We start from the raw sequence: 24,979 nt of genomic DNA, 5'->3' as shown, positions 1-24,979 counted from the left end.
TGTATTTTTCTTTCTTTGCTCCTTAGGGTAGGTTTCAGCCGACAGCTGAAAGGATAAAAAATTTCATCAAAGCGTTTTGTATAAATACATTTATACTGTAATCTTGCTCTGTTGTTGAATGTGTTGTTAAAATTGTGGTTAGATAATATTGTAGAGTGTCTATTGTCAGGATTTTTGTATGTGTGGTTTGATAGTGTGCTGACAAGCCAAGTCCTTGTCCATCTTTCATCGACCAATGCTTTTCGCATACCACAGTGGTTTTGATTTTCTCCCCATTTTCCACAACCAATAAATTATTATTTGTGAGATTTGCTGGCCAGATTTTTATAAGTTCTTTATGATATTCATTGTGCTCAATTACAAAGTTACAAGTGCAAAATTTAGACATTTATTTTCTCTCTTTTTTTATCTTTAGAAACCCCTTAAATGTTTATTAAGGACAGGAGTTGCAGCATCAGTCAGGTGAGTTTATATATCGTCAGTTAATACTGCAGCTCTTATGACACTGTTGCTCAGGTAATGTTTTTATATTATTTCAAATTCTGAAACCATGAAGATCTAGTATATCTTTGAGGACTGAATTCTTGTTCCTTTTGTTGGCCTTTCCCAGGCTAATTACATGAGCCTTAAAACCCCTGAAGCCATTAACTGCAGCTGAAATGCCAAGATACATTTCCTCTTGTGTACTGCTATATGGGATTAGTACGTTTCCTCTCTCTTTCCTCCAAAGGCACTCAGTCTGAATGTTGTTTCACTCTGTGTGTTCAACTGGAGCATCCACTGCTCTGATCACACTGTAGAGGGCTCATGTATTCTCTGTCGGCCGAAACAGAGCTGCCCTCTTCCTCCTCTCAGAACAAGGGTCTGATTGTGTCTGCTCAGCCCGGTGTGAAAGAACTATCTCTTCGTGTTACCTCAGCTCATCCACAGAGCAAACGGATCCGTCTCCTCTGTCGGCTGGACAGCTCGGCAGCGCTGTTTGCAGACAAGATTATGTTGGAGTCCTCCAGTCTTCGAGCTCTCAGAGACTCCCACATTCAGCTTTTGTCATAACCACTTTAATTCTTTATTCTGAGTTGTCAGTAACCTTATAATCAGTTCTAAAATCAGTTGTACTCTTTCGAATTGCTGATTAAAAAGTATGTTATATGCTTAATCCCTCTTTGATTGTATTACATCACCTGCTAATCTCCGCCAAACTGAGAATTGCCCTAATTGAACTCCTGAGCTTGTTTCCTGCTGGAAGTCAAAGTTGGGCCATGCCATAAGACCTGTGGCGGTGCATAATCGTGACCATGCACAGCATGGTTTTAACTATACTCCTGAGAGAGAGACAGAGGGCTTAAAAGGATTTTATTTCAAGGTTTCCGTGATGGCAATCCCAAGCAAAAATCTCAGAACCACCAACAAATAACGCATTTGGTTTGAGTTATTCCTATGTCAGATATGTTGGTCAGATCCGGAAACACTTGAATATTGTATTCTGCAGGTAAATCTAGATTTTAACATCAGATCGCTCATGTATTTAAAAGCCATGGATTGACCTGTGAGGTTTTAAGCAGTTTTAGTGTTTCGGTTTTTCCCCCCACACTTAAAGCTGAACCTACATTGGAACTGGTTGGAGATGAAATGGGCATATCTTGGACAGATTAATATGGCTATTAGAATTCTTGAAATAAGTCCTTTTTGGCTTTATAAATCAAGAATATTAGGAATGTGTGTCGCTCATCAATTTTCTTTTAAGAGTGCCTGCTGGTATGAATAATGCCCTGCTGTACGAGTGGAGGACAAGTAGGATTATCTTGTGATTTGGAGTGATTAGGTTACCGCTCTGGTAGCCTTTTCTCAGAATTACTTTGCTTTCAGATCGGAAAGCAAAGTAATAGCATCTATAGTTCTTATAACTGACCCCGATACTCTGGTTTCTTTTTGCTTTAATCCTAAGGCTATTGAACAAAAACAGATGTGTACGCACAGTTTATCTGTTGTTCTACTTGTTACCTCTTTCTGCCCTGTTAATCTCCATCACTTTAGTAGATCATTGTTCATCTAGACCCAAAACTTTTGCCAAGTCTATGCTCTTGCCACCCAGAAAGCTTACTCCATTCTCTCATTAATTCAAATTCTCTTAATCTTCAGAAACCGACAAACTCTGCAAGTCATATGAAAGGCTATTATGATAGGCCACTTTCCCACAGCAGCAAAATGCAGTGTCTATTTAAGTGCTTAATATAATTACAATTTTGCATAAATTTCCAAGAGTGACAAGCTTCTATCCATCTTATTTCTGAAAGTGAAAAGCAAGCTGTTTCCTGTGAATGTGCAAGACTTCCAAATCATTTGCTGGAATAGCCACTATCTGCTATAAGCATTTTTGAACCCCTGTTGTGTGAACTGGACCCTACTGGAAAATAACTAGTTGTCACATCATAAAATTCATTAACCACTTGCTACATGCATGTGAAGGATCTGAGGACCTGTGTGTAGCTTTATACATGCGTGTTGTTTTATTTTCTTCATTTTGTTTTATTTTAGCATTTGTACCGTTTTTATTAGCCTGTATTTTTGCATTTTATATTACTTATTTTCCTTGCAATGCTAGTGATGGTTTAATCTTATGATTGTGGGGTTTCATGGAATTTTTTACTTTACAAATGAGAGAGAATATCTTAGTTTCAAGGGTTTGTATTTGTATTTATTTATTTATTTTTGTTTTAAGCAGTTTGATATAACAACACTTGCTGGATTTGTGCTGGTCAGACAAAGTCATAGCATTGAAACACACAAGAATGTAAGTAAACCCTGCTCATGTTTATCACCCTCACTTCGTCTCCTGCTTTCTTCTCTTTCCTGGTCTCCTCTGTCAACCAATCAGGCTTACAGAAGATTTTTAGTTACAGTGTTATGGATTTTGGGTCAGTTGAATCAGTCATCATCGATATATCTATTGACATGATCTGTTAAAGAGACTGGATCCAATATTCCTGGCAATAGCCAGAGTCACACCTGTTGTTAAATAAATGTCAAGCCCAACACTGTGTCTGTGTCAATATAATAGATACTCCTAGCCGTTTATTCTAAAATTGATGTGCTATTTTATAGACATGTGATGTTCTGTTATTATTATTGTGGTTTGAGGCCAACTGTAATCCTCTGGCTCTAGTGTTGCACAGTGGTTTTTGATCTAGCTTTTGCTAGGACTGCTGTAACAGCATGTATTCCAGTCCGCCTACTGATACATTTCTGATGACAGTGGTTAGATCTCATCTGTATAAACCTCTATAACCCACCCACTTTTGTTGATTAGCAGCTTCTTTTGATCTTGCTTTGAGCAGAAAATGCTCTTACCACAAGGACATCTCTTCTGACCGATAAAGTCGCTGTGATACTGATTTTATCTCATCTGTATCGCCTGTCCCAGCATTCTCCTTTGCAGATGGGTAAAAGCTTTGATCTCGTACTGAGGGAAAAGTAACGCTCACTCAAATGGACAACATGGACGCACACAAGGCGATGTCTGTAAGGCCTTTCATGCCCCTGCTGTTTGTACCATAGTTTAATTCTCCTTCCATGTTTCATGCTGGCTTGTGAACAAGTGTTCTTTGTTCCTCCCCTTCACATCCTTGTCTTTCCCACCTATTTTATGATTTACAACCCCACATAGCTACAACACTGCAACGACAAGCAATGGAGTTTGACAATTATAGAATTTGCTTTCATGAAAGGTTGACTGCTTGTAGCAGGTTTAGTCATTTTCCAAATCAGTTTGTATATAACCATATATGAGGGACGTCTCTTGAAGCAGCAAATGTTACCAGACTTTAATAGAAAAAAAAAAACGGGTGCATGTTCCCCATACAGTAAGACAAGTATGTCCCATCTGGTACATGAAAGGGGCCATCGCTTTCAAAGAGGGGAGAGAGGGCCTGTCCTAAACAAATGGCCCCTTTCTGAAGAACAGGTCCAAACTCTCTAAACAGTCTGAATTGGACGCTGAACGTTTTCTCTCTAAGTTCTCCTGCTGAGTATGACTGTCCCAGTGTGTTTAAAGCAAAAAGCAGGCAACACACAAACCCAGATGCGAAAGCATGTCCAGCAATTTTTTGTGCTCTGAAAGCATGGAATTTAAAATGTATTAATTTTGACAAGTTTCTGAATAGGAAACTTAATTGTGGAGAGCTGTTTTTAAGTTCTCTTTCTTGATGTGTGTAAACTTTTTTTAAATGTTAGCCTTAACAGTAATTTGTTTATATTTAAGCTTTAGCACAACCATGCTTGCCACAGAAAAAAAAAAGAAAACTCAGGATACTGGCATGCAGACATAAGCTGTTTGTCAGGTTTCCCTTCGTTTAGCCTATTAAGTCATGATTTGTTTTTATGAGATTGCCCAATTAAAACAGGTTTCAAAAGCCAAAAAAACAGCCAAAACAAAGCTTCTCCCACCTTAGCTTAAAGAAACTGGCTGGACACAGTGCTGCAGCCAAAATGATGCATTTCTCCTTAGTTTAAACAGCCAGTCAGTGACAGACTCTCCATCATGGCGTAGCAGACAGCACCAAACAGGCGCTGCTGCCTTTCTTGTGCATCAAACAAATGGATTCTGTATTTATCGAAGACACAGAGCTGCTGAACAATGTTTCAAATCAACATTGCTGCTGGGTTCTGTTTGTACTGTGTAGATGTTTTGCATCAAATGGGTAATGATTCCCACCATTCGTTGCTGAAAATCAATATATATTGCTTACTGGAATATAAAGTTAGGGTAAATTTTATTATTTAAATGTTAAGGTGGCCTACAAGTAGACTATCTACATGTAAATACTTTTGCATTAATATAGATTTTTTATTTTTATGCTGTGTGTGTGTGTGTGTGTGTGTGTGTGTGTGTGTGTGTGTATATATATATATATATATATATATATATATATATATATATATATACACACACACACACACACACACACATTTATAATTATACAATACATGTTTGTGTATCTAGACATTAATTCATATTTTTATTATATTTTATGGTAAATATGCTTTATGTACATGTACTTTTTATATATTATTAAATAATTATTGAAGTGTACACATATGCATATCATTATTTTGATTATAATTACAATTGCACACACACTCACATACATAATCATAGATACATTTTATGCATGTACAATGATACAATGATATTTAAAAAAAGATTTTTTTCACAATGTTGCACTCAGATTAATCCAAAATAAAAGATGAAAAAGATTAAAGGAAGTTTACACTTTCAGTAGGAATACATGTTTAGTATCAAATATAAATTCATGAGTAATGATGAGATTTTATTATAGAATACATTTACAAGACAATAAAATGTAATAACTGCTTTTTTTTTTTTTTACTAAGAGGAATTTTTATTTCAGAGGACAGATTTATTTCGCCTTTGATTGAGGTTTATTTCTTCTTATAACTTTGCAATCTTTGTGATGCATATCAGGAGTGTGACATGCAGATGCAGCCGTGCAGTTCTAGCTCTGTGCCACTGACAGTCACTAAGACACAAGGCAGCTGTGAGCAGGGCAGAGACCCGAGATGTCAGGGGACGGGGGCACTGTGTCTCTGCACTCCTTCAACAAGCTCAGAATGAATGATCTGAATATGTGTCAGCATAAATGGTACTGTGTGTCTCATGATGTCTTGGATAGAAGACAAATAGTGTGGACCAGTTGGCAAAGCTGCCGCAAATGATTCATTATGCAAACGTTAAATCATTAGTCTCAGTAATGGCATTAAACTTCACACAGGGATAGCCATAACAAAATGTCTAAAATTGTTAAATTGTGTTAACGTTTCAAATGCAAAATATAAAAAAAAGAGACACTTTCTCATTCAAACACATGCATAATTTCAGTTGTATAAACCGAAGTAGCCTTCTTGCCCTCTATGCACCACCCTAAGGCTATGTAAGACTCTCAATGCTGATAGAAGAAGGCTGAAAGATCAAAGAGGCTGTGGTGTTGATCCTGGTATAAAAAGGAATTGAGAGCCTGTGTGTTAAAACCTCTAACACAGACACACTAGAGAGGTCACTGCTCTTTTGCTCAGTCTTCAGTCCCGTTTGACCTGATATTAAGAGTTCATGCCCATTCACATCTCCCTGCTACTAGATGCTTTTCACATCTCTCATAAAACGGGTGTAAGACTTAGTTTTCCATAAACATGGTCCATTTATGGCTTCACATTGCATGAAGATTAGCTGTCTGAAAGACGTGTGAATGTATATTTTTGTTTAGTTCATATAACAAATCATAAATAAGTTTGTTTCAACATTAAAACAAGACCCATTTATTGATGCTTCCATCCATCCACAATGTTCAGAATGCATTTAATCTAAAAAAAATAAAATAAATAAAAGTGTGGTTTTTATTCAAGTCCAAAGTCTATTATCTCCAGCACATCCCCCTAAGCTTGGCTAATTCCCTTTCCCGCATATTTAAATAATTTGCTGTGGGCAGATGTTTTTAGCGAAATAATACATATATTTGCTTTCCCATCGCTGTGGGTCGAGATTAGAGCTCCAAGGGCATTTCACGTTACTGAAATTTCACGAGCTGAAATGGTGCAGCTTGGCAGCGAATGGAAATGTCATGCTCCTGCAATTGTCGGTGGTACCTCTTAAGAGTATCAGATTAGCTCCACGCTGCCCTATTTTCTTTTCTTTGCTGCTTTGGTTTCAGCTGTGAGAGGAGGATTAGTTTATTAGATTATTTCTTAAATCAGTTAAACTAAAATAGTTGTGCCTACAGTTTCCAATATCATGCCCCTCTTGCATACCTCTTTGGAATGAATGATTTAAGTCTGTGTGGCATTTTGTCTTCTTGACACCCCTCAGTATGTTTTATTATACAAAAGAAGGTGAAAGGAAAGGCATTCGGTGGGTCAATCAAGGTTATAATGGTTGATTTACTGCACATAAGTAAATACAGTTCAAGATAATAAGTAGCGCCTGGCGTTTACTCATATACACGCAAGGCCTTGAACAAACGGGATCTGTGCAGTTCAATTCAACTTAATAGCGAGAGACATCCATCGGGTTTCTTTTTCTTTTGATACTGAGGAGTGTCAGAGAATAACCTCATTCAAACTTTGGCGTGTATTACGAAGAAATATGTAGATGGTAGGAAAAGTGCATTAGTTTAGAACAAGCAGACTTTTATTGCTCATCTGCTTTGACCTTACTATTAAAACACTGTATTTTACTTTACAAGCACTTTACTTGAATTGGACCAAAATTTCATGTACATTTTTTCATATGCAGTGTATGGACCTCTTTAATTTTGCACTTTAGCTTAGATGTTTTTTTGTTTTTTTTTACTTTCTTGCTCTTTTGTTTCAAACTAATACACTCCTACCTTTACACACTTAACCACAAAATCAGTGGAATTGCCTATTTTATATAAAACAGTAGATACTGTTAATAGTGGAAAAAGTCTTAATGATTGTATTTTAATTGCGTCGTTATATGAAAATTGGCTTGTGTGGTGTGTTTTACAGAGGGAAACTTGTGTGAGTGTTACGGAATTCACCGCAGGAGGCGTTTTTGGACCAGAGAGCCAGGTTAATAAGAGAAGCATATGGCCAGAGAACATCTTGACTTTTATTACACCATAGACACTATTAAAAGGACAGTTTCCTTAAATGGTTAAAATATTAACTTGGCCATTCTGTGTGGTGCAATCTGTAATAAATGGACACATACTGGCCTATTTTTTATTCTGTAACAATATTTTCTCAACACATTTATATTTATTATTAGCAATTTGTAATGATAATGAATCCTTTAATTGACTCTTTTATACTTCTTTATAGACCAAAAACAACAATAGAATTTAATAGCTCATTTTTATAAATTAGGAAATATCTTTGCTCAGATGTGGACTTCAATGGGCTACTGGGAGTATTTCTAGAGGTTTAAACCATTTATTGTGTGAAATGTAGAAGAAGCTTTGTCATATAGTGGCTAATATGAAACATCCATCAGGACACATTCATCACGCTGAAATCATTATTAGCATGCTTGGAAAATTGCCTTGTTTTTGGAGTGGCCAATATGGGCTGTGTACAGGACTTTAAATGGCATGAGTGTGGAAACTCTGGCATACAGCCGCATAACCTACTTAATTTTATGGACCATGCAGAATTGCAATAGTTCCAACTTTATTGCGAATTCTGTGATTGTATTTCCTGAAATTGACGCTCCCACGATTTCTCACTAATTTCACCTCCCATGGATTACAGATGCTGGAAATTAGTAATAGGGTGTCTGTTCCATTTGATGCTTTTAAAATATAGCCTATGGCATGATGTTATGAGTAGTTTATTAAGTTGGGAATTTAATACTGATATTTCAACAAATATCCACTCCAAAAATCACTACTGTAGAAAATAATGGCGACAGAGTGGACTATTTAAAATCATGCCCTGAGATTAAGCGCTAATAAATCACACCTTTGTCCTTGAGTTCACATCTTAAAAAGATGACATTATGTGGAATAATAAATTATTTTAATAAAGTAGCTATAGTTATGAACAACTGTTTTTATTCTAAACTAATCTAAAGGTATAGAAAGAATACATATATATTTTCCACTGAAATAAGTTATGGAATAGCCTAAGTTGTCAATAAAAAAAAAAATGCCTACAGTATTACAGTATGAGAGTTGGTTTTAGCTTTTCAAACTCGTTTACACAAATAGGCTATTTATGAGGAACACAAACCGCACCTTTTTCGATGACTGACCCATAATTAAAATAGCCTTGGAAAGAAAAAATAAATGAATAACGTTGATATTCCGTGTCAAAAGTAGCGAGATCCCAGCGTGTCACAGATCATATTTTCAGCGTTTTCTTTGGCTTGGAAACCTTAACCACTTTGTTATGCTAATGGCCCCTGACATCAGCGCGAGATCAAAGTGGCGCGCGGGCTCATATAGTGTCTCGAGCTCCGTCTGCACCTTCAGTCCAGCAGATTCCAGCGCGCGAGCAGCACAGCACCGCAAAATCAACACGCATCTCTTTATCAGTGGACTGTTGCACGATGCATTCTCAGTCGGACTTCGCATAAACGGATTAACGCACATTAACACAGTTGGCTAGAGAATTTGGGCTGGATTTAAATAAAACACACTTTTGGATTACTTTGCACAAGCGGTATTTTTCTGGCATCAGTATCCGTTTGATAAAGGTGAGGATAAAAGTGCGTTCCCATTTATTGTGCGCAAAGTTTCTTGATTTAATAGCCTATGATACGCTTTATTGCGTCTCTTAACTTATTTACAAAGATATTTTAGCTTTTAAACATCATCATTGATGCAATAAATTGACAGGGCAATAATCTGCAATAGTGCCTAAATTGTAGACAATCTAGAGGGGTTATATCGAGTGAACTAATTACATTAAGTTTACCTCGTTTCTCCCCAAGGCGAAAAAATAAAAGATAAAGTGCAAACGTAGAGAAAGCAAGAGTGAAAGAGCTGTTTTATTGCTTTTACATAGGCTATATATAGCTACACACAATAAAAGCTAATCGCTAATATCTTGAACCGTTATTTATATCTCGTATGGGATTTGTTCAATTACATAGTTTGTATACATAGGAGCTCTGAAGAAATATTAAACTCTTTGGATTCGTATAGCTAGCCATGTGAATGATATATAGACTGATAGATAATGCATAGGATATTAACTACACTACATTTTGTATTTGTTTCTTTATATTTAGTACACTAAAAAATAAACAGAAAATTTGAAAATTGCTGCCCCAAATTTGTTCGTAAAATCAAAGTTACAACCTGCACTTTGCATTTTGTTATTGATAAAAAATAAAGCTGAAAGTAAATAGTTGAAATTATAGTTGTAAGTGCAACAGAAGAAAACATTTAAGTATAATAAGTTTGATACAATAGTTACGTTTGTAATTGCAATTGTACTTTTGATGTATAGTTTTCTGGGTAGGTCTATACCCAGAAGGGGGGAAAAGCTCTCTGCAATCTGAATGATCACTGTCTGTATGTGAAAGCATCATGCCTGAGGCCAGACAGCCTGTCCACTGGGAGCTCGTATCTGTTTATTGCCCTCCTATTACAGCAGATGGAATAATTAGAGGACATTTGATAACATTCCAAAAACTGCCACACCTATATTTAAGAAATTTTCATGCAGAGTATTAAAACTCTTAAAAATATTATTAAAAAAATAAATAATAATTTATCTTTTTAATTATTATTATTATTATTATTATTATTATTATTATTACATCTCCTTGTCACAAACCAATAAACAAAGTATTTTTTTTTATTTAAATTATATTCATCAATGAAAGTGATACAGTAATACAATATCATAACATAATAACAATACAGAACATAAATACAAAAGTATTATTCGGAGCAAAAGTAATGCTATCAAATATTTTATATAGATTTTTTTAAATCTTCAAAGTATGTCTGGGGCACATTAGTAATCATCAAAGTAGAACATGAACCTAGGGTTTGCTGCATGTGATCTATGTAATCTGAATCTGATTTTTGATTTTATTTTTTCAAGCAGGAGAAGTGACAGAAATAAGGAACAAGAGCCATGGCTTTTGGCTTTTAATTAGAACTGTGTCAAGAAGCAGTGGGTCAGACAACACCTGCATCAGTGTCTTCTGATTGAGCTGGATCTTATTGTACAGCATGAAGCGAACCTTCCCTTCACTCCCGCTCTGTCTCCTCACATTTCTGCTCCTGTCTCAGCAGTGCACAGGAATCAGATGGCTGTGAGTTGCTCTTTTTTCTTTATATATATACTGAAACTGTTTTAATGCATTCAAGATGTTTGTCAAGTTTGACTGATTTGTCAAATCATGTGCAACATGGAAAAAGGTTACGTTTGGAACTTAGGAAAAGATGTTTTTGTGGTAATGAAATAATGGATTTGGAAGTGTTAGGAATAAATCTAAAAATAATTTTATTTTAGTTCTATAAAATCAGAGGTTAATCCAGTTCAACACTAATTTCCTTGCAACTTGTGATTTCTGCAGAATGTTTTGTTTTCACATAATCATACTGTTGATGAATTGCGATAGAAAGCATGATGGTAGAGAAATTGGGTCGTAAAGAGGCCATTTTGCACGCACAAGATCTTGATATTGCATGGCAAGAAATGTGAAACAGATGCCGCCATAAACACCTGTGTTCCCTGGATAACAAAGACGAAGGGTGTATGTGTGTGCGGAGGTTAAGACAGGGGTCTTTCAGTCACATATCATGGAACATAAAGTGGCTTCCCCTAATCTGAGTATCAAAAATGAAAAACGGAGGATCTTGCACTTAATTCCATTCACATGTAAAACAATTTCAAGTAAAATCCATCAAAAAGCAACCAAGCTCATCTTGAAATTAGTTTTCTGCTTATCCAAATAAAAGGATCACATGCCGAGATACTAGCAATCTTATTTTATTCTCATGAAGTGCAAAAAAAAAAAAGTTATTTAAATTTGTAAATTGTCAGTGAAGTAAATGACCTGTTACTGATTCATTAATTGAATTGATTAGACACACATGTGTTGAGATGTGATGAATTAAATAGAACAATGAATCGTTTCAACAGTATGTGAACACTGAGGAAGGTCCTGCGTGACTGAAACATTTGTTGATTTTAACATGCACTGAGCACTTTTTGTACTGTATAACAATAAAATAAGATTGCTAGTATCTCAGCATGTAATCATTTCATCTAGATACACAGAAAACTAATTTCAAGATTGGTTGCCTTTTGATGGTAGAGTGGGCATTAGTTGGTTCTCACGAATAGTGATACATGTGTGCATTTTACTAAAAGAGAATAGTAAAACAATGCTTGAATTCACCAGGTTTCACTACAAAGTCTTACTCAATTTAATTATTTGTCACAGAAGCTTCAGGGAAATATTGCTCAGATAAAATCCACGATTTGCATTTTCTACTATGACTTAAGCTTGCAAAAAGTCTTGTGGCATTGTCTGACAGCAGCTTTACCATGGAACATTCACTAAACTTTTAACAATAACCGAATCATCTAAACCCATTTTTTTTTTCCATTGGCAATTGCTTTTTGGTGCCTTTCTTGCTTCCAAGCGATGCAGAAATAATCTTCTTCCATTTTGGTCTAATCTTGATTGATTATCTCTGGGAATGAGTTGTTGTTTGCATGCCTTTGCGAGCGAGACACTGAACAATTTTAGCCCGCAGCCTAAATGCGTGCGAGAACACTTTCTCAAAACGTATCTCAACCATTGACTTTGTTCCTAATATTTAACAGTTGGCTTTATACATGCTTATTTGACTGTGCTTTATTCAGTCACTTTAAATTCAAGACTTGCCACAAATATTTTGATCACTTTTTCACAACACCAAACATTTTAATGATGTTTCAAGGGTCTGTTTAACTTGTCATATAAAATTTGATTAAATTTCTATAACTCAAAAGACATTTCTAGCAATATACACAATTCACAGACATCCAGTGTTCATTAAAACATATGCATTTTCTCATCCAGGGTGCTATCGCAGACCACACAACACATCAACAAGACCCAGCACTGCAAGACGTTGCCAGGCCTCGTCTCCTCTCAGGCTCTGCTCTGTAGGAGTAACCTGGAACTCATGCAAACCATCATCCAAGCAGCACGGGAGGTTAAAAAGGTCTGCCAAAAGACCTTCGCAGACATGCGTTGGAACTGTTCCTCTATTGATGCTTCAAAATTCCTCCCGGACCTGGAACGAGGTGAGATACAGAGGAAAATCATGTCCAAAGAGGATTTATTTCCAATTGAAGTCTATTTTGTGTGAAGTGTTTCTGAAATCTATCCACAGATGTTCTGTTTAGACAGAACAAGCCCTAAATTAGCGAAAGGGCCGCTGTCTGTCCATTGCCAGCCGCTTCAAGGCAACCACACACCTCTCTTTATACCCAAGCGTGGTTTCCATTCAGGCCTTAATAGGTCTGAGGAACCCATCTAACTGTTTAAGGAAAACTTAATGAGGGCAATGGCTTAAAAAGCAACCTACAGTGATCTTTAAACACTCTCGCTCCGGGTAACACAGACTATTCCAGTTAAAAGCTGCAATTCGGCCTAAGTGCCTCGCTTCATGATAAAAGAAATCATACCCCTGCCCACCCAGAAACCTCCGACCCGCAGAATTCTTGCTCCTCTCTTCTTTCTCATGCTCCTTTTGATGAGAGGCTTCATAGAGGAGCAGCATTTACTGTGAGGACAAACAATAGGATCCATTCTATTCAATGAGAGATGCTTTTGAGCGAGTTAGTCAGTAATGGACAGAGAATTGCCTTTTTTCCTAGTTTCACAGTCATTTAAAGCCTACGGTTTTACCCTGTGTATGACCCCTGCAGCACAGATGTGATTTTCAGCTGTCAACCAACTAAAAATATATGAAATCAACGAAATAAAACAAAAGGGATAGTCAACCTGGTTTTCTGTGGATTAATGACGCAGCATCACATCTTGAATTTCCTCACAGTGGTGACACTTGCATGCTACGCTTTGACAGGTGGTTTAATCGTCCTCCTTATTTATTTATTACATGCATTTAGCATGATCCAAATGCCGGAGATGGTCAGACTAAATCTGGTTGTTTGACGACTTTTCCTGCATACTGTTTGCATTTGTCAAAAAGCACTGGCGGCCTTTGATGTACCTTGTACGGGGTCAAGTTGCACCTGTTTCTACACCTATTATCATGACTTATGTGCACTGTTAGAACAGTTCCATAATCTCTGCCATTATCCTTTCATACTGAATATTGACAGGTTTCTCATTTTGCTCTGTGTTGCTTTTTTTCTAAGGGAAAAAAAGTCAGAATTCATGTCTTCTTTTTTTTTTAGTATAAGAAACTAATTTTAATCTTTTTATTTTTTTTGCCGTCTTTCAGGAACGAGGGAATCTGCATTTGTATATGCACTCTCCGCAGCCACTATAAGTCACACTATAGCACGGGCGTGCACCTCCGGAGACCTGAGGTTGTGCTCGTGTGGTCCGATTCCAGGTGAAATACCAGAGCCTGGGTACAGGTGGGGCGGCTGTGCTGATAACCTGCATTATGGTCTCCTCATGGGCTCCAAGTTTTCTGATGCCCCAATGAAGATGAAGAAGAAGTCTGGCTCGAATGCCAACAAGCTGATGCATCTTCACAATAGTGAAGTGGGCAGACAGGTAAGCGTTGCCACACAGAAACCATGTGGCATCAATGATTCACTAGAAAAGCCAGTCACATGACTTAATCTGCCAGGCATGGAGTCTGATAGGAATAATAAACCTTAAAATGAAAATGGGTTATTGCAAGTCTGATTGGATATTTTATTTTGTTTTATTTGATGCATGAGGTTTAATGAGCAAAAGCTGTCCAAATTCACCAATATGTTGCATGTAATTTTATTATTATTTTTCATTACTTTCATCTGAATCCATCCCACTTTTCCGCCTAATGCAGGCCTTGCGAGACGCTCTGGTCATGAAGTGCAAATGCCACGGTGTTTCTGGTTCTTGCTCCATTCGGACTTGCTGGAGAGGCTTACAGGATCTGAAGGACATCGCCATGGACCTAAAGACCAAGTACTTGTCAGCCACTAAGGTGGTTCATCGGCCTATGGGTACACGCAAGCAACTCGTCCCCAAAGACATCGACATCCGGCCAGTCCGAGAGAATGAGCTGGTTTATCTGCAGAGTTCACCGGATTATTGCACAAAGAATGACAAGTTGGGCTCTTTCGGCACTCAGGACAGGTGAGACTAACTAATTAACAAATTACATCACTGCTCAACAGTTTCTTTTTTGGTAGCCCACTTAGGTCAGGTTTATAAATTCTGTGACAATATATTCACAGCCTCTAATGCAAAAATATTTATTTTTATTTCATTAAATGATTTAATTTTTTCTTAAATATTCCAATGATGTCCATTCAAATCAATCATTTGTAGTAGAAAGTGGAAAAGACACAGTACTTGGCGGTAATGATTGATCATGAAACCACATCTTAACTTGTAAACATTGTAAACCAACTTAAGTCCAGAAAAGCTGATATAACCAGAATCAAATTTAACTAACTCTAAAAGCCTTGTTTTTAACTTTATGATTTATTGCTGATCAGAGAAGGAAACTATTCCACATTTTAAGAACTATTCTAACTTGACAGGTAGTCTCTAAACACAATGCGCATGTCTTGAAATGTTTTTTATTATGGGTTATTCATTGTCACTTCATAAGATATCTCTTGAAAATCCCTGATAAAGCCAGACTGTGAGTGTGTGTGTGTGTGTGTGTGTGTACACGTGTGTCTCTGACATGTCCAGAGTGACTGTGTCCTCTTTACTGTTATCACAGTCTGTCTGTGAGTAATGCTGCTATTCCCAGAGCTAAGGGCTCTCAGCTGATAGCAGCTCTGCACACACAGATTAGCACGACAATGAATTCTTCCTGCTTATTTCCTATTGCTTTATCAGCAGAGACTCAGGTGTAGATTTAGGTAAGAATGGAATAACCTCAGCTTCCTCGCTTTTGTTATGTTTGCGTTTTAATGTGCTCCGTGTCTCTTTTTTTGACTAAGCTTTATGGAATGAATGTGGAAATCAGTCTTAGCTAGCTCCAAAAATGGTGGCAGCAGCAATAAAAGACATTAATGTCTGTAAAATAATAATAATAATTGTATTTCTAATATTTTTTTCTTTGTTTATTATTTTAATAAAAATAACAATAATAAAAAATGTAAATGATATGTAGTATTTTGTGTGCGTGTGTGTGTGTGTGTGTGTGTGTGTGTGTGTGTGTTCGTGTGTAATTGGAGCTATAGAAGAAACATTTAATAATATACTGCTGGTTACACATTTTATTGTTGATTTGTTGCCAAGATGGTCACCGAGTAAAATTTGGGACTTCGGTACGAGTTACACATTTCTTTGAAAGCTGCTCATTCAGTCAAATTGTAGAGTCAGTACTGTTAGTTTTAAAACTCTTAAACTCAATATTTACAGCTGAACACTGTAAGCATTTAGGCTTTTATAGGAATTATAGGTCAGTGCACTGATAACCTAGATACATGCTGTATGTCAGGTGCACTCATCACACAGTATACATCCTCAGCTTTAGTGCTGATAAGAGTACTCACACGTGCTCTCTGTTCATAAATTTAGTGCTTGGCACTTGGTCACAAGACTCTGGTGTGTTTTGTAATCAATAGAGAACGTCAACAGGGAACTGTGTGTGTCGCACATGTTGGTTCCATGGTGGTCTCTGTTTTGTAGGGGGTTTAGCACTCCTATCACCCCATACCTGCCTCTAAAACGTGAATACAACACCTGCTGTCCTCGCATTCAATTGTGCTGTGTTTTGATGTCAATTTTACAGAAGGTCAGTTATTATAATTATACCACACAACGGGGGTGAATCTCACGAACTCTGTGAAGAAATCCAGGTCATGTTTTAAACTAAAATCAGCAGAAAGAATGAAGAAAATATGTGGTGTTGTGACAACTAAGCACACTTCCCATTAGAAAAAAAAGCCCATTCTTATATCTGTAATGCCAGTATTAAGAATCTAATGAGAATTGTTAAATTATTATATGTCAGTTCTGAGTAAAATGTTCATACAAATTATGGCAATTCAAATTTTATGAAAATGCATTATTTTATATTATTTAACGAACATATATTTTCTAAAAAATACATTTTAATTATTAAAAAAATAGTAATGTGTGTGTGCTTTGTGACAAAAACATCATTGTATTTTTTATATAATTATAATTTTGGGATGTGGGAATGTGCTAAATTTGAATAAAATAGCAATATATATATATATATATATATATATATATATATATATATATATATATATATATATATATATTGGTGTCCAAATTATAAGCACATGAAAACACATATAACTACATTTTCATCATTACATTTTATTATAAATGTAAAAATTTCTTTCTATTTTTCTTTTTCTTTTTTCTTTCAGTGTTGTAGTGAAATGTGCTTGGGATTTATTTTATTATTTTATTTTTTTGAGATTCACCTATGAAGTCAGGAAGCTGCTATCATTTCACATCCTCTCTTTGTGATTTGAAGGGTCTTAAGATAATGAGCCATGAGTGTTACCCTAACTAGACCTGCAGAGATGGCTTCTCTAATCGGATTTGGTGATGAGAGATGGGGAGAGTCCAAATGACAAGCTTAGAGAAGCCCAGAACATATCTGATCTGAAGTTACATTTCTCTCCCTGTTCCTCATGCTGCTTTGTGTGCCACAAGACTGCTATTAATGAAATTAGTGCATTGGAAGCAATCTCTGAGTGACTGAGTGCTATTTAAAAGATGTGTTATAAAATGTTTTTCCACTTTGAGGTATGGTTCTGCTCACAGCTGTTATATTGTTAAACTGATGATCACTTTAGAGATGTTAGGACTTTGGAAGCAAAATGTACTAAATTTAGACTTCTTTTTCTTTCTTATTACATTTTTTGAAAGGTCTCTTCATGAATTAGAAACTGTTTGACTATATAACTCCACACTGGTCCAGGTCAGCATTGAACATATGCTACTCATTGAGTCCTAATGCATGTTTACTTGCCTTTCTATTCTTTCAGCACTGACCTGAGAGAAACTTTTACTTTAGTTTTAAATAACAGCATTCTTCACCTCTCTCTGGTTCTGTAGTAGCCATCCGCTCTTGTCTGTCTCTCAGCACCCTGAGCATTAATACCACACAATTATAAAACAATGCACTTATGTGGAGAGGGCTACACACAGGCCGACCCCTAGTGTATAGAGCGTGATTTATGACAGGGCTATTCATTGCTCAAGATGCCCCAGGCTTCAGTACATGTCTGGAGGATCCACTTAAATGCAAGAGAACACGTTCCCTGGGTACGAATGAACTGGCTCTTAAAACGAGCTATAAGAAGGTTCAGTGCTGCTGGTTTAATATGTGGTTGAGCTAAATTTTTTACCTTGGTTTGAAAAGAAGCTTATGTTTAGCAATTTCTCTCATGGTCACAGAGAAATGTTTTGTCATCTATTTGTGTGAATGTATTTTTTTAGTCATGTTTTTGAAGTTCCACGTACAAAACAGTTTGGATTATGTATAAGTTAGCTGTCTAACAACTAACTAACTAGTCAGTACATTTATTTATTTATTTATTTAAGTACGTAAATACAATTCACTCAGTGTTCACTTAATGTTGAAAATTCTGTTTTATATCTTTTAAATAAAAATTAAATTATAATAGATACATATGGAAAAGATTTCTTCAAATATTTCCACGGATTTTTCTCAAAAAAATATAATTCCTCAGTGTTGAAAAGTGTATTTTGGCTTAAAAAACTAAATATAAATATATATTTGATAAAAACAATCAAATATATTATATACAAACTATAATACAAATATAACATTTATATAAAAAAAAAAACAAAGAAATCATAGAAAACTATAAAAAATATTTTTGCTGATTTTTCTATCAAAAATATTCCTCAATATGATATGCTGATAAAAAAATTATCTCATATAAAATAATAGAAAAGCTATTTCTAAAAAAATATGTTTTACCCAAAATTGTATGTGCTTTGTTGGACTAAAAGCATTGTGTTTTTAAGATATATATATGTGTGTGTGTGTGTGTGTGTGTGTGTGTGTGCGTGTGTGCGTGTGTGTGTATGTGTGTAAAAGTCCAATAACAAAAGCATTCCTTATGGATGATTGTTGTCAACCCACTGACAACAATAAGGTTTATTTTTTATTTTTTTTAATTCATAAAGTTTCTGAGTTTTCGGTGGTACAGCATGTACTATAAAGTTCTTTTTGTCTGTTTCTTCTGCAGGCAGTGCAATAAAACCTCCAGCGGAAGTGACAGCTGTGATCTGATGTGCTGTGGCAGGGGACACAACCCGTACTCAGAGAGAGTGGTGGAGCGATGCCACTGCAAATACCACTGGTGCTGCTACGTCACGTGCAAGAAGTGTGAGAGGACTGTGGAGAAATACGTGTGCAAATGAGGTGGCTCTCCATCTCTGCAGTCATCTCCAACAATTGTCCCGATCCCCGCCACACGTACCTATTCTCAGCTAAACTAATCTAAAGGAGATCTGGAATGCGCTCTACTCATTGTAACAGAACTGGACAGAATTCTCATTCGAATTCCCAGACTTTGTGGTTGAACGAGCTGAAAATTTCAAGACTTGATTCTATTCTAGATATATTCAGCCTGGGTGTGGAGCATAACCTTTGTCTACCTGAGTTAATTTTCCAACAAATAACCAAAGCATGTTACCAACAAGCCTTTCTTTTGTCTTATGCTTTTCCAGCTTATGTGTTTTTGAGAAGACATGGTTTGTTTTGGGCTTTATGAACTTTTATAAAGAAACTCAGAAGCTGGACTTTATCTTTTATGTTTTTTTTGTTAAAAACACCCAGCTCGCCGTCCTCAAGAGGATTTTTACTCCTCATTTTTTGAAACATTAGAACATATGCTCCTTTCTAATGTTCCAGATCTTAAAAGTCTATTTTCTTACACAATACCTGGGTCCGTTTTTATTTTAATTGTTTTTAAAAGGTACATCTTCCCAGTTTTTGGCAAGGCATTGATTTTCAGGACTCTTTTTAGAACCTTCAGAATTGCTTGACATTCCAGAGGATTCCACATTCCAAGTTCTAAGGGATTAAGACCTCTAAACTCAGATGGTACTTTTTTTCACCACATTTGTTTTTGTTTAATAGACTGACGAGATAAAGAAATTGCTGAACACGCAAAGGGAACTTCAAATGTGGCTTTTGAATGAGGGACTTTGCAATGGCTTCCATCTGTTGGTTGGTTACTTCAGTTCTAGAGGGAGAATACCTGTAATTTGTTCCAAATATATCAACGAGGACATTGGACTATATGTGTTGTGCCTTGTTATATTTTTACTCAACATAAAAAAAAAAAATGCTGACATTCAAATGCCAAACCTCTCTGAGCATGTGAACAGAATATGTGGGTCACCCATTACGGTCTTCGTGAACCACTTATCTGTGGATGTACATAGTCATTTTTGTATGCTGAATTAAAAAAGAAAATATTTATGAACTAATTAAAAATCTTTACCTTTTAAACCTGATACTCCTTTTTTTCTTTTATGGACTTTCATGAGACATTGAGCAAGACTGATTGCAAAAACATAGTTGTCACTAATTTAAGTTCCTTGTCTTGAGCAAATAACAATTTAGCACAATTACGCATGACACTTCTATAAATCATCTCACACTTGTTATTGTTCCGATTAACAGCACACAGGAACCAGTCTCTCAAACTCAAAAACCATGGGAAAGTGTTTGTTTGGACACCATAGCCTAATAAATAGCAACGTGCTAGTGCTAGCAAAACCTTGTGTTTGGCACAATGAGCTCAACACTTTCCAGTGTTTAATTGTCCATTATTCAGGGGCATGTAAATACAACTTGTTTTATTCAGTTTTTACAACAGAGAAGACAATGTAAATGGAGCGAAACGTTACATAAAAAGAATTCAGGCTCAATTCTTTATAACGTTCAAATTTCTCCCGTAATTGCTTCTCATGGTATGACCAGAGCGGAAAGGGATTTTCCAGAGGTTTCGAGTTAAGACGAGCCTCTTGGCTTTAGCTATGTTTTAACACTGAGGTCATGAGCACCACCAGGGAAGCACTTGTTCTCCATGTTGACCGAGATTGTAAGAGGACAATCTTGGCCAGAAAAGCAGACAATGCAACACTAGACAAAGAGGCCGGTTAAACATTGGAGATGTACAGTTTTTTGTTTGCGGTAGTCATGAAATCAGTGTGGGGGTGATTAGCATGTATTCTGAAAAGATTTTAATGATGAAACTGCACCGTTCATGCATAGAACAGTTTTGCCTTGTTAGCCAGCCAAACTGTTGTCATGGACTCATGAGGGTTTTTCATGCTGAGACTGCTCTCGAGCCAAGAACAACGCTGCTGTCTTCATACATGCCGAGGAAAATCCTGTAACAGAAAATAATTTGTAAAGAGGGACTGCTGAGGAGCAAGAGACGTGCTTGTACATCACATTTCAAGTCGATTGTAAACCAAATACAATTGCAAATAGTAAGTGAGCTCATTACATCCTGTTCTCTGTATCAGTGTTGAACCACACTTTCAATGTAGATTAGGGCTATGAACTTAAAGGGATAGTTCACCCAAATAGCAAAATTATTTTATTATTAACTTACTCTCATGTTGTTCCAAACCCGTAAGACCTCCGTTTATCTTTGGAACACAGTTTAAAATATTTTAGATTTAGTCCGAGAGCTCTCAGTCCCTCCATTGAAGCTTTGTGTACAGTCTACTGCCCAAGGTAAGAAATACATCTTCAAAGTAGTCCATGTGACATCAGAGGGTCAGTTAGAATATTTTGAAGCAAAAAGATCTGGTTAAATCGAATGATTCGTTCCCAACTCACATAACAAAAGTCTTATGACAGAACATAGTCATCAACATACTGTATCTCAATTATTTATATTGCACATTGCATACACTACATAACTGCCCAAATGTATTACATTGGCGTTTAAGGCCAAACATTATAAGATTTGAGAATCTCCTTGCCGAGATTCAATAATTCTGCATCACAGTATTACTTGGAGATTACGGTAAAATAAAATTTGACTCAAGTCTACATTTATTTAATTTGTTTTCTTCAATGTTTTCCATGCTATTCATATACTGCAGCACTGTATTTTGCATTTTTTTCTTCGTAACAATTATATGATCTCTGCCTTTTTAAGTGGGCAGTTCTTGTCCAGAATAAGTTGCAAACTGTCCCAGACTTTAAATCAACTAAAACTTCACATGCTCAATCAAAGGACAGCATATTGGGTTAGCATGGACAAAGTCATTCGTGGTGTTGAATGGCACTGCATGTCCGTGTATATGTGTATCTAAGTTTGGGCCGTTGAGGGGGTAGGTAGGTACGGCACAGAGGAAATAACCTTCTTGTGCTGATGGGAGGGTTACCTCGGCACCCACAACTAGTTCTGTTGACAGATTCAATGACACCTCTGTCAGTTGTGTGCCTTATCCTGGCAGCTAATGGTGGGGGTTTGGGGTGTTAGTCGCCCCTGTCTTCTCTCTGTCAAAGAGGCCTGGGCTATCACCTATAATAGGGACTCTCAATTGATGAGTGAGAAGACACATGACAGTGTACCCCGGTAAAAGAGGACAACAAACACTGCGCTGTGAATGTGGAGGTCCCACAGTCTTTCTCTCACACTTATTCTCTTTGCTAGTGTAGCCATACCTGTCACACATACCTTTAAAAGAGTGCAATGGTCTTCCTGTCATGAGTTGGATGTGTGGGATACTAATCCTAGACTAACACAAGTAACTAATGGAAACAAAACAGAAATAGAAATTTTGGCAGATACTGATTTTTCAGGCTGTTGTCAAGAACATTGTGTCTGATATTATAAATATATATTGTTAACAGTGTTTGCTAAAGCAAGCATCACTTTTATTATTGCTCATATTTACTACATACTTTTTAAAGTATTACACTTTGTTGTGTGCATATTTCAAAACACCCTAGCAACAATCAAATAACTACATAACAACTACAAAACAATATGTTAACAACCAATAAAAAGAATGCAACAAAAGAAAAATTATTAGGTTTTTTTTTACTTAAAATGTATTTATTTGTAATTTCTTTGACATTATTTGTGGAATTTACAAAAAAAAAAAGATTCAGTGAAAAATGTCAAAGTTAAATGCCCTGTGTAAATGTTTAGTTTTTGAAAAATAAAATCTGTATAGAATTCTACTTGCAACAAAACATAATAATGTACAGTAGAAAAGATGTGGAAAATGTTGAATAATTTTTCTCTAACCAGGCAGAAAAGAGAGTGTACTGCAAACTGCTGTGCTGATAATTTAATACAATAATATTGCCTTTTTTTGTTATGGTCATATACCATTATTGTGCATCCCAGTCTAAAACATTTTTAATTTATCAGGGTGTGTACTTGGCTAAAAACAAATTTGATCTAATTTACATCATATTTTACTTCTTATAAGACAATAGAATGCCAACTGTATGCCTAAATATAGAGGTACTGAAAATGTACCTTATAAAAATATCATAAATCACCTAAATAAATATATTTGATTTGGCTTGAATATCATGGCTTCATTTCAGTAGATTAAGTTTAATTCAATTCAGGAGTTTAGGAATGTTATTTCTCCAGTTGTGGCCTGATCACCTAATGTGTGTGTGTGTGTGTGTGTGTGTGTGTGTGTGTGTGTTATATATATATATATATATATATATATATATATATATATATATAGGTACATAATTGATATATAATTGATTCATTATTTAATTTATTTGGTTTTCTCTGCCTAAATTTGCCCTGCTATGCACAAGCTGAAATTTAAGACTTTTGGCTTCATGAATAATTTTGCAAAACAGAATGAAACAGAAACAGTTTATACTTTTAAGATATTGGATCTGACTAAGATTTGACATTTTTTTGTAAGTTCCTCAATGTGTGAGATTTCCGTCTTTAGATGCGTGCACAATCCCCAGCATCATGTCCAGTGTGAATGCTCTGAGGATTGACCTTATTTTGACCCCTGTAAAAGCAGGATTAGGCTGGGATGGGAGCATAATGTGTGCAGCTCAAACTCACAGGGAGATTTCTCCTATCGCTGTGTCCTGACTCAAAGCCAGGCTGAAACGGAAGCAGGACTGAAAGCTAATGTGAGGCGAATGGCTCCAAAGGCCGGGACCCCCTTTGTTACAGCAGCTAATGTCTCCTTAACAGCAGAATCCTTTTGGTGCTCGGCAAAAGGCAGATTGTTCCGCCGCACAGAGGAACTAATTATTGTTAAAGCCAAGTTGACTGGCTTTCTTGCTCTCTGATTGCTTCACACTCGAAATGACCCGTGTGACAGAGGAAGAAAGGGAGAAGTTTAATGGTGTGATAGAGAACAGAAAGAACAGTTTAATGGAGAGGAGCCGAAATCTGTTGAGTAAATGTCAGCGGAGACCATAAACTGCCGGCTGCCCTTTTGTGTTGGCATGGTCTAGATACTTATTGTCAGCAGGGGGACACAAAGAATTTGACTGGAATTGTAAAGGTATTGAGATGTACTGACCCGTACTGTAAATGGACTTTTGTAAAGCTGCTCTCTCCCCTCCCTCCAGCCCTTTTGTAAATAGCCGGAGCAGTGTGCTCGGTTAAATACTGTTTTGTCATCATTGTGACCCCCAGGCATTTCAGGACAGGCTTCGGGCATGTTGCCATGGAGAAGGTTGATGCAAGCATTCCCGTCTTTCCCCATTCTCTCTGCTAGAGGGGCTGGGGCATCAAAAGTGGCCAAGGATTTGCAAGGAAGGAACAACCAGGCTGAAGGATCATAAATCCCGGATCAAGTCTGAGAATGTATTACAGTTCTGGAGATTATTGCTGTAGTCTGCACCTCTCAAATGCGTCTGTTGAAAGAAGTGGCTTGGTTGTTTATTGAATGTAGTTCTACATTTATAAGGTTTTCTCATGAAGACATTTTTGTTGGAACTGGTTTGTTTGAGTTATGCACATGAGTTAACTTTGCGAAGAATTTTAATGTTAGGTGAGGATAAATATATTCCCTTTAAAAACATCATATGATTTTCTGCCTCAGAATAATATAATAATATATATATGTGTGTCTGATAGAATTATCAAATAAGTAAAAATTATATATATATATATTTATACATGTCTATAGCCAAATGTCATCGTATATATCTCCAAAGAGGTATTCTACAAGCACAACCAAAACATTATTATTATTATTTTTAATTAAAACAATAAAATGAACATTATACTGATTTAAAAACTAAATTAAATTAAATTACTGTAGGTATAATATTTTTTAATCAAT

At 36.3% G+C, this 24,979-nt stretch overlaps 1 protein-coding gene across 2 annotated transcripts; it reads left to right on the top strand.

The window, feature by feature from the left end:
- Positions 1 to 9,008: 9,008 nt before the first annotated feature.
- LOC128021094 (protein Wnt-11-like) lies at positions 9,009 to 20,163 on the top strand. 2 transcript variants are annotated; one of them, XM_052608022.1, is made up of 6 exons: positions 9,009 to 9,229; positions 10,591 to 10,804; positions 12,566 to 12,792; positions 13,959 to 14,239; positions 14,517 to 14,809; positions 18,898 to 20,163. In XM_052608022.1, exons 2-6 carry the CDS (start codon positions 10,722 to 10,724, stop codon positions 19,070 to 19,072), a joined length of 1,059 nt encoding a protein of 352 aa, XP_052463982.1. In that variant the 5' UTR covers positions 9,009 to 9,229; positions 10,591 to 10,721; the 3' UTR covers positions 19,073 to 20,163. The 2 variants fall into 2 exon arrangements, with proteins under 2 accessions (XP_052463982.1, XP_052463981.1); XM_052608021.1 differs by having other exon boundaries at positions 9,010 to 9,229; positions 10,594 to 10,804; positions 18,898 to 20,150.
- The last annotated feature ends 4,816 nt before the right edge of the window (positions 20,164 to 24,979 follow it).

This window comes from Carassius gibelio, chromosome A10 (genome assembly GCF_023724105.1).
Source record: "Carassius gibelio isolate Cgi1373 ecotype wild population from Czech Republic chromosome A10, carGib1.2-hapl.c, whole genome shotgun sequence".
NCBI classification, from domain to species: Eukaryota; Metazoa; Chordata; class Actinopteri; order Cypriniformes; family Cyprinidae; genus Carassius; species Carassius gibelio.
Note: the sequence above shows the minus strand (reverse complement) of the source record. Positions and strands in the feature narration are given on the sequence as shown.